We start from the raw sequence: 10,764 nt of genomic DNA, 5'->3' as shown, positions 1-10,764 counted from the left end.
CCCATTACCTAATTTTCTCACTAGTATAGATGAGAATTTAGTCTCAGAAGAACTAAAATAGATGTGAATAGTATTGTTAGAAATGCCTTGTAAAGAAATTACTACATAATTTATAGGTTACCTGAAGAAGTTGTTTTATACTTATTTTTACTTAAGGAAAAACATACCTTCCAAGATGAAGGGATATTTCTTGCTCATTGTTTGTCTGAAATCTGATGGAAAAAAGGATGTCTTGAAATTAGATATGAACAGAAATTCATTATTAACACATACAGCCACAATTTAATGCTAGCTTTAGGGTCCATATGATGGGAACCATATAGATTAGAAATTTGTTTTACGGTCCTTCTCCATTTGTTTTTGTTTTTTTGAGACAGGATCTCTCTCCCTGTTGCCCAGGCTGTAGTACAGTGGCACAATCACAGCCCACCACTGCCTAGACCTCCCTGGGTTGGGCTCAAGAGAGCCTCCTACCTCAGTGAAGGTCAAATAGCTGGGACGGGGCTTAAGGGAGCCTCCTGCCTCAACCTCCCAAGTAGCTGGGACTACAGGAGCACACCACCATACCCAGTCTTTTTTTTTTCCCCCCCTTAAGATACAGGGTCTTGCTATGTTGCCCAGACAGGGCTCAAGCAGTCCTTCCACCTTGACTTCCCAAAGTGCTGGAATTACAAGTGTGATCCACCACACCCAGCCATTACCAGTTTTTAAAATTCATCCCAAGCTTTAATTTGCTTTTAAATACTGTTGGGATGTTTTCTTTATACCCTTTCTTAGAGTTGAAAAGAAAAGATTTTGTGAGTATCCAGTAGCATTTTGGTACAGCGTTCCAACAAAGTACGCTGAGGAAGACTGTGACAAGTTTCAAAGATGGCTATCATGCCAGGACTATTCCTTGTTTTTGGGAAAAATCACTTCCTAATTTAAAAAGTTGAGGGCTCTAATATAAAATTTCCCCAAGAAAAATGTTAAAGCACTTTCAGCCATAGCATGTGAAAGTCTTTTAGTGCCCACTGTTGATGCCTAGGAAGAATACTATAGCCTGAGAAAACTGTTACTCCGAGAAAACAGCAGTAACCAGTTACTTTCTTAGTCTACCAAACAATGAAGTGTAATGGGCAGGCTAAGTTTCCTCCATCTGTGCTTCCAAACTAAGCCCGACCAAGGACACTTGCTCTACCCTCCCCAAAAGTAAAACCCATGGAGGTATGAAATTTTTCCCTTAGCCCACAAACAAAATTTTTAAGGGAGAAGTGAGAGTCATCTAGTCTACAATAATGAATACTTTGATTCCTGTTATGCCCATAAAAATGTCTAATATCTTGAATCTGAAGAACCAATTTCTCCAAAAATGCCATTGCCATTTAACACATAAAATGGATTAGCAAAACTATACCCCTTTAGAAAGCATTAACTTCTGAATTATGATTACCTTGGCTTGTGTGCATCTTGCTAAACAAAAAATATGCTCCAAAAAGGCCTACAAGTTCGGCTACCAAAATTCCTTTAAAGATCTTCTTTGCTAGTGGTTCCAAAGTACGGGCCATCCTAAATTTAAAATTAACAGATATGTGTAAACCTGAATGAGCATATTTAAACTACTATTATCATTTCTCTAATAACTCAAATTCATTCCCACAATTTGAATGGCTTATCTGTATGGGAATAAGACTTCAATACTAGGGTATACTTTTTTGGTTTAGGCATCCTACATACCTAGTTTTCAAACTCCATGCCTAAGGGGCATGATGAACCAAAGACAAAATTGGATAAAGCACAGGAAAGAGATAAAATGCAAGAAAGCATTGTAAAAAACAATTTACAGAACTTAAATTTTTTAACTGTGTAGGAAAACAGAATGGGGAAGATAGGTTAATTTTTTAGCTGCACTGGGAATTAAGAAATAATCTAAATGGACACAATATGTGAACAGCTCTTCTTTGTAAAGTGCCCTACAAAAGTAAGATTTTTCTGAAGAGGTTCTACATTTTCTAGGGCTGGAGTTCTTCATTTATTAATACAACATATACTAATATATACTATTATATATACTATATATGTATATTATAGATAGTATATATATACACTATCTGATATATACTAATATATACTAATATATGCTGATACATACTAATAAAACAACATAAATTATGTGCTATAGTTCAGGCATTTGGAGTGCAGTAGCACAGTCTCACCTCACTGGGCTCAAACAATCCTCCCACCTCAGCCTCCTGAGCAGCTGGGACCACTGGCATGCCTGGCTATTTTTTTGCATTTTTAGTAGACACAGGGTCTCAACATGTCGCCCAGGTTGGTCTCAAACCCCTGAGCTCAAGCAATCCGCCCATCTCAGCCTCCCAAAGTGCTGGGATTACAGGCGTGAGCCAATAATCTGCCCTTTAGCAGACACTCTCAGTAATTTTTATACAAATGGGGGCAGGGGGTGGAAACTGATTGGGTGATGAACCAATAAGAGGCAAAACTACAGACCGGTTAGATCTTGATTGTCTTCCTTTAAAAGCTAATCAAGAAAACAGGTTTGTGTCATTATTCTTTTTCAAATTAAAAGATAACAAGCTAAGAAAATAGAATATAAGACTCTTACTGAATAAATTAATGTAAACCCAAGTTTTTAGCCAGCCTCCTTATAACCTCAAAGTCCAGAAGAGGAGAACCACTCGTTTTTCATCTCAGATGTTTCTATTGACCTGTGTGTACTCCTTTGTCCTCAGTCCCAGCTCGCTGTGATCAGGTGTTTACTCCATTCACTTCCCACCCCTTTTCAATGCCTGAGGGTGGGTGTAATCAAATAACTTTCCTTTTTTTTGTAGGATTATTCTGCTAATATCTTACCAGGTGTCCCTCCCCACCACCCCCCAAATTCCCTCATTTTGATAATGTGATCACCCTGGAGACCAAAAGATTAAAACTTTACTATTCTTATTTAAAAGAAACGAAGCAAAGAAATTTGCAAAGGAAGGAATTCATATACAACCAAGAGGCAGTTGACTGGTGGGAAGGGACAGTTGTTTTGCTCCATTCACTACAATGCTGTACATGACTGACAGAAAATAAGTCATGCTCAATACAGATGCCTCTCTTGAAGTTATTTTTTATTTTTTTGGAGACACAGTCTCGCTCTGTTGCCCAAGCTGGAGTGCAGTGGCACCAACTCAGCTCACTGCAACCTCCGCCTTCCAGGTTCAAGCAATTCTCTTGCCTCAGCCTCCCCAGTAGCTGGAAGCTGGGACTCCCGCCACCAGGCCCAGCTAATTTTTTGTATTTTAGTAGAAACGGGGTTTCACCCTGTTGCCCAGGCCGGTCTTGAACTCCTGAGCTCAGGCAATCCACCGGCCTCAGCCTCCCAAAGTGCTAGGATTACAGGCATGTGCCACCGCGCCTGGCCTATTTTTATTTTTTTGAGACTGGGTCTTGCTGTCTCCCAGGCTGGAGTGCAGTGGTGCGACCTTGGCTCACTGCAATCTCCGTCTCCCGGGTTCCAGTGATTCTCCTGCTTCAGCCTCCCGAGTAGCTGGGATTATAGGCATGTGCCACCACGTCTGGCTAATTTTTTGTACTTTTAGTAGAGATGAGGTTTCACCAAGTTGACCAATCTATTCTCGAAGTCCTGACCTCAAGTGATCCTCCCGCCTCTGCCTCCCAAAGTGCTGGTATTACAGGCGTGTGCCCCTGCGCCTGGCCTCTTTGGGGGGTTTGTTTGTTTTGAGACGGAGTCTCGCTCTGTCGCCCAGGCTGGAGTGCAGTGGCGCGATCTCCGCTCACTGCAAGCTCCGCCTCCCAGGTTGACGCCATTCTCCTGCCTCAGCCTCCAGAGTAGCTGGGACTACAGGCCCCCGCCACCACGCCCGGCTAATTTTTTGTATTTTTTGGTAGAGACGGGGTTTCACCGTGTTGGCCAGGATGATTTCGATCTGACCTCGTGATCCGCCCGCCTAGGCCTCCCAAAGTGCTGGGGGGTTATTTTTAATGTTCCAGGGATGAACAAAGACTGCCTGCAGGCAGTTCCATTATTCAAGGAATCGAAGTAAAATTTTGTTTTATGAGAGGGTGATGATAAGAAATAAAGTCTATTTGTAGGCCAGGGTTAAAAGGAAAGAAAATAAGTCCGAATAATACTGGACAGCTGCCTTGGTGTACAGTGGTGAGCGTAGCTGCCTCCAAGTAACATCGTACAACAAAGTATTTACCTTTCAAAAAATATATATATAGTTTTGCACTCCGAGGCTCCCGGCTTCAGGAGGCCGATGATAAAACTTCAAGTTCCTTTGCTACAGAACACCAGGGGCACACCTGTCCACCCACAACGAAGTGATGTTTACTAGCTGCGGCAAGGGAGACACGGCAGAGGAGCGCCTGCCTTCTCGCACAGGGACAGGCATCATTCCGGGAAGGAGTTTAGGTGAAGTTTAACACGAAGCTGCCTCTGAAAGATTCGGCGCAGGGCCGTGTGTCATGCAGTTAACACCACAAGGGGCTGAGAAGCCGACTCGGGGACACAAGCTCAAGCCAAATGTGCAATGCTGGGTCGGAAGCCCCTTATCCGGGGCTGCGCTCCAGGGAATCGGGGCTGCTTCCCTGTGCGGGGCGGCCTCCCAGCTTAGCGTCTGCAGGCAACGCGGTTTCAAGCAGCAACGTCTCTCCCTGTCTAGCTGTGCAGAGGACGGCTTTTCAGCAGAGGCAGAGAGCTGTCTCAGGCTGGCCGCCTCCGCGCCCCCGGCTCCTGCCGCGGTTCTCACCCAGCTCCCGCTTCCCCCGGTTCCCTCGTGCCCTCGGCTGCCCTCGGCGCTCCCCTAGCCCGCGGAACGGTCGGCCCGGGCCTGCAGGCGACACGCGCGGGCACGCACGAAGCACGGCCCGGCCGCCAGGCCGCGGTCGCCAGCGACCCGGAAACACTCGCCTCCAGTGAACTGAGGCAGTGACACCTGACTGTCTTCTACATGCCCCCAGAACTGTGACGAGGCCCCACGCACGCCCCACTCTCGTCGCACTGGGGACCCCGATATCCCACCGCCGAGGGGGAGCTACTCGCCGCAGTCTCACCTGAGGTGCGTTCAAGGAGGACTGCGCATGCGCAAGGCTTGGCGCCGCTCCACCCCTTCCGTTGTCGGCTCCGCCTCCACATTCGTAATTATCATTAATTGTACTCTGACCGCGACCCGAACCTGACTGCCCGCTATGTACATTATTTTGCGGAATATTCGCAATAACACATGCAACAGGTGCTGAGTGTATCTCATTTTACAGAGAAAGCAAGAGGCTTACACTGCCCACAATCGCACCGTTAGTAAAAAACAGAATTCACATTTGAACCCAGGACACTGACACTGTGTAGTCTGCTTTGGGTTGTTTTTCTAACACTCTGGAAATTAAGGTGTGATTAGTCTCAGAGAAGCACCAACATAAGCATCACCTGAAAACTTGTTAGAAATGCAGAACTAGGCAGCGCGCGTTGGCTCACGCCTGTAATCCCAGCACTTTGGGAGGCGGAGATGGGCGGATCACGAGATCAGGAGACCGAGACCATCCTGGCTAACTTGGTGAAACCCCGTCTGTACTAAAAATAAAAATAAAAATAAATAGCCAGGCATAGTGGCATGCGCCTGTAGTCCCAGCTACTCGGGAGGCTGAGGCAGGAGAATCGCTTGAACCCGGGAGGCGGAGGTTGCGATGAGCCGAGATCGCGCCACTGCACTCCAGCCTGGACAACAGAGTGAGACTCCGTCTCAAAAAAAAAAAAAAAGAAAGAAAGAAAGAAAGAAAAGAAAAAGAAATGCAGAACTACTGAATCTGAAACTGCATTTTAGCCAGATCCGTAAAGAATTCTTTTGCAAAGTAACACTTGAAGAGAAGACGCAAAGGGGACAAGGAAACAGAGAAGAGAAAAAGAATATAAAAGTATATTGAAGTACCGTGTGCAAGACAAAGCCCGAAACACCCAAAATAGACCCAGATCTACCTTCATCAAAGTTCTAGTCTACTTAGGGGTATTTACCATAAATAACTGATGAAAAGTACACAATGATAAGGGCCTTGCTTCTAATCCGAGGAATCTGTAAAGATTTTAGAGAAGGGGTGACAGCTGGAGCTAACTCTGACCATGCCAAGCAAAGGAAGTGCTTCTGCAAGGTGTTCTGTGATTGCCCCAATTTTCCTATCTAACACCCGCCCTCCCACAGTCCAGCCCATGTGGTTCATCTGTGTAACTAAAGCATCATAAATTGTGAAAAATGTGAATGTGTAAACTATGTTGATTTAAAGCATGTCATTGTTACTCAAGATCACTCAGATCTACACAGATCCAGAACTCTAACCTCTTCCACTATATCAACCTCTCTAGTATCCCCTTAAAGTCTGGGCTTTGCACATTCTCTTGATCTCTCTCCTCTATAGAAACTGTCTCTGGCTTGAACCTCGGTTCTATTTAACAATATACATTTGACTTTCTCTCAAACTTTTTTCAGAAGCTCCCTTTCTGCATTATGTTGCTTTTTATTTTGTCTGTTATTGTTTTCACTGTCATTAACTATTTTTCTCAAAACTTTCAGCACTCTACCCCTATACCACCGAAGTTCCCTTTTCCCCTCCAACTGACACATTCACAATCTTTTTTCTTTTTCTTCTTTTCCTAATCATCGGCTTCTTGTTTCTTCTTCTTCTTCTTCGGGGTCTTACTCTGTCACCAGGCTAGAGCGCAGTGGCACAATCAGAGCTCACTGCAGCCTTGATCTCCCAGGCTCAAGTAATCCTACCCCCGCCCCCAGCCTCCCAAGTAACTGAGACTACAGATATTCACCACCACACCGGGCTAATTTAAAAAAAAAAAAAATTTTTGTAGAGACAGGGTTTCCCTGTGTTGCCCAGGCTAGTCTCCAACTTCTGGGCTCAACTGATCCTCCCTCCTTGGCCTCCAAAGTGTTAGAAATACAGCTGTGAGCCACTGTGTCTGCCCTTCTTTTTTTTTTTTTTTTCCTTTTTTTTTTTTATGAGATGGAGTCTCGCTCTGTTGCCCAGGCTGTAGTGCAGTGGCTCAATCTTGGCTCACTGCAACCTCCGCCTCCAGAGTTCAAGCGATTCTCCTGCCTCAGTCTCCCGAGTAGCTGGGACTACAGGTGCATGCCACCACGCCTGGCTAATTTTTTGTATTTTTAGTAGAGATGGGGTTTCACCATGTTAGCCAGGATGGTCTTGATCTCCTGACCTCGTGGTCCTCCCTCCTTGACCTCCCAAAGTGCTGGGATTACAGGCGTGAGCCACCGTGCCCAGCCTGCCCTTCTTCTTTTTTAAAAAAAAAAGAAAGAAAAAAAAAGAATAGTCAAGTACAGTAGTGAGAAGGGGGAAGGAGTAAGTACATCCACAATCTTTAAAGATTCGTCCATAATAAATATTTTCTTATTAAAAGCATCCACCATGACTTCCATGAAACACTTTGTTAAAAATCATTTAAGATACTATGCCTTGAGCTTCCAGGCCTGTCTTTGTCCGCTTCGGCTGCTATAACCAAATGCCATAAACTGATGGCTTATAATCAACAGAAATTTGTTTCTTATGATTCTAAAGACTGGGAAGTCCAAAATCAGGGTGCCACAAGATTCAACATGTGGTAAAGACCAACTTTCTGGGTTTTGAGATGGTGCCTTCTCACTGTGTCCTCACATGGTACAAGGGGCAAGGACCTCTCTGGTGCCTCTTTTAAAACATTAATCCTTGCCCAGGCAAGTGGCTCACACCTGTAATTGCAACACTTTGGGAGGCCAAGGTAGTGGGCTCACCTGAGGTCAGGAGTTCGAGAGCAGTCCAGACAACACGGTGAAACCCCATCTCTACTAAAACCATAAAAATTAGCTGGGCGTGGTGGCACACACCTGTAGTCCCAGCTATGCAGGAGGCTGAGGCAGGAGAATTGCTTGAACTCAGGAGGCAGAAGTTGCAGCCTGGACAACATAGTGAGACTCCATCTCAAAATAAATAAATAAATAAAAGGACACTAATACCATTCATGAGGGCAAAGCCCTCATGACCTAATCACTTCCCAAAGGCCCTGCCTCCTAATGCCATCACTGGGGATTTCAACATATGAATTTAGGGAGAACAAAAACTTTCAGACCCTATAGCAAGGCTCCACTACATTGGTTTGAAGTACCAGAATATCAGTGTTAAGAGCACCAGGATGACAAAGTAAGATGAAAAAGCCATTGGGGCTGGGTGCAGTGGCTCACACCTGTAATCCCAGCACTTTGGGAGGCCAAGGCGGGCAGATCACCTGAGGTCAGGAGTTGGAGACCAGCCTGGCCAACAAGGAGAAACCTCATCTCTACTAAAAATACAAAAATTAGCTGGGTGAGGTGGAGCACGCCGGTAATCCCAGCTATTTGCAAGGCTGAGGCAGGAGAATTGCTTGAACCCAGGAGGCAGAGGTTACAGTGAGCCAAGGTCTCACCACTGCACTCCAGCCTGGGTGACAGAATGAGACTCCATCTCAAAAAAGGAAGGAAGAAAGGAAGGAAGGAAGGAAGGAAGGAAGGAAGGAAGGAAGGAAGGAAGGAAGGAAGGAAGGAAGGAAGGAAGGAAGGAAGGAAGGAAGGGGAAAGAAGAAAAGAAAAGGGCGTTGGAATGGTTCAGACTGAAAAAAGACAAGAGGGGAAAAAAGCTTAAAGAAATGATAACAAGCTTTACCAACTTGGGCCTGGCAGAGTGGCTCCTGCAAAGAACAGTGGCAAGAAGAAAATGGACCGTTCTGCCATCAATGATGTGATGACCCAAGAATACACCAACATTCACAAGCGCGTGTATGGAGTGGGCTTCAAGAAGTATGTCCCTCAGACACTCAAAGAGATCCGGAAATTTTGCCATGAAGGAGATGGGAACTCCAGATGTGTGCATTGATACCAGGCTCAATAAAGTTGTATTTGCCAAAGGAATAAGGAATGTCCCGTACCGTATCCGCTTGCAGTTGTCCAGAGGATGTAATGAGGATGAAGATTCACCAAATAAGCTCCGTACTTTAATTACCTATGTACCTGTTACCACTTTCAAAAATCTATAGACAGTCGATCAGGCATGGTGGCTCATGCCTGTAACTCCAGCACTTTGGGAAGCCAAGACAGGCAGATCACCTGAGGTCAGGAGTTCAAGACCAGCTTGGCCTGTATGGTGAAACCCCATCTCTACTAAAAATACAAAAAAATTAGCCGAGATCACACCACTGCACTCCAGCCTAGGTGACAGAGAAAGGCTTTATCTTGGAAAAAAAAATCTACAGAGAGTCAATGTGGATGAGAACTAACCACTGGATATTCAACTACATCAATTATAGTTATAAAATTGCCTTCACAAAAAAAAAAACAGAAATTGTAAGAAAGACTGAAATAATTGTATAAAAATGTTATGATTTCTGCGGGAAAATATATATAAACTAATAACGGTATTGCACAAAGCTTGACATCTCCATAAATATTTCTTATACACTCTGAACCCCACTATAGATTTCACAAACACATTTTGAGATAAGACACATTTTGGCCACAAGGTTTAGAGCAGGAAAAGTGTAGACTCCAGTAGAAACTTTTACCAAGGGTCCTTTAGCGACAGTGCCTTCCTGGTCCTAGCCTGGTTTACTAATTCTGACAGAGGAATGCAAATGACGAGAAAGATGTGATAGTTCTCTCCAAAGCACAGAAGCAAGCTAAAATCCCAGTCTTCTGTAATGGCCTTAGGGACCTCCACTTTAACGAATATGTACTAGGTTTGCTGTACATTCTCCCATCTTCACCTTAAAGCCTAGACATTTCTTTTCACATTTTCTCTTTCTTCTTCTCCTCCTCCTCCTCCTCCTCCTCCTCCTCCTCCTCCTCCTCCTCCTCCTCCTCCTCCTCCTCCTCCTCCTCCTCCTCCTCCTCCTTCTTCTTCTTCTTCTTCTTCTTCTTCTTCTTCTTCTTCTTCTTCTTCTTCTTCTTCTTCTTCTTCTTTTGTATATGTCTATAAACTGGAAAAAACAAAGGAAAAGAAGGTAAAAGGGCATGGTGTCTTTAATGCCAAGGAAATAAACTTTATTTTATTATTATTATTTTTTGAGACGGAGTCTCACTCTATTACCCAGGCTGGATTGCAGTGGCACAATCTCAGCTCACTACAACACCCTGCCTCCCGGGTTCAAGTGATTCTCATGCCTCGACCTCCCAGGTAGTTGGGACTACAGGCATGCACCACCACACTTGGCTAATTTTTTTTTTTTTTTTTTAAGTAGAGACAGAGTTTCACCATGTTGGCCAGGCTGGTCTCAAACTCCTGAGCTCAAGCAGTCTGACTGCCTCAGCCTCCTGAAGTGCTGGTATTACAGGCATGAGCCACCACACCCAGCTGGAAAGAAACTTTAAATAAGCCTCCCACGCAGCTGCCTCCGGGGCATGAGCCAGGCCACAGCTGGCAAAGCCTGACAGGTCAGCAGTAATTTATCTCCAATATGGGTAAGACTCAAGGAGCTGAATAGGAAGCTAGGACTTCATATAACATGAGACCCACCGGCACTCATAGGTATGACAGTACAAATATATCACACGATACAGGTTATTCTATAATTATTCATGCTACTTCCCTCCATTATGCTTTCCAGACAACTAAGTGTTGAGTATGTAGAATTCTAAGGTTAACAGGTTGACCTAAGCCTAGGCAAACTAAGAATCAGAGTTCACATTACCAATCCCAAAGAGCCTCCTAAATCCTCCTATAATTACAGGCATTAGTGTC

At 44.6% G+C, this 10,764-nt stretch overlaps 1 protein-coding gene across 2 annotated transcripts in view; it reads right to left on the bottom strand.

Moving 5' to 3' along the window:
- LOC105464851 (CEBPZ opposite strand) overlaps positions 1-5,122 on the bottom strand; it is a 29,896-nt gene extending 24,774 nt beyond the window's left edge. Inside the window, exons 1-3 of one of the 2 annotated variants that reach the window (XM_024787699.2) lie at positions 5,062-5,122; positions 1,433-1,548; positions 168-212 (exon numbers count right to left, since the gene is read on the bottom strand). In XM_024787699.2, coding sequence (XP_024643467.1) covers positions 168-212; positions 1,433-1,547 — 160 coding nt within the window. In that variant the 5' untranslated portion in view covers position 1,548; positions 5,062-5,122. Of the gene's footprint in view, positions 1-167; positions 213-1,432; positions 1,549-4,208; positions 4,807-5,061 lie in introns of those variants that run through there. The other variant, XM_024787698.2, reaches the window with a different exon arrangement.
- Positions 5,123-10,764: the final 5,642 nt, after the last annotated feature.

Source organism: Macaca nemestrina, chromosome 13 (genome assembly GCF_043159975.1).
Source record: "Macaca nemestrina isolate mMacNem1 chromosome 13, mMacNem.hap1, whole genome shotgun sequence".
NCBI lineage: Eukaryota > Metazoa > Chordata > Mammalia > Primates > Cercopithecidae > Macaca > Macaca nemestrina.
The sequence above is the reverse complement of the archived record's forward strand: the minus strand, read 5'-3'. Positions and strand labels throughout refer to the sequence as shown.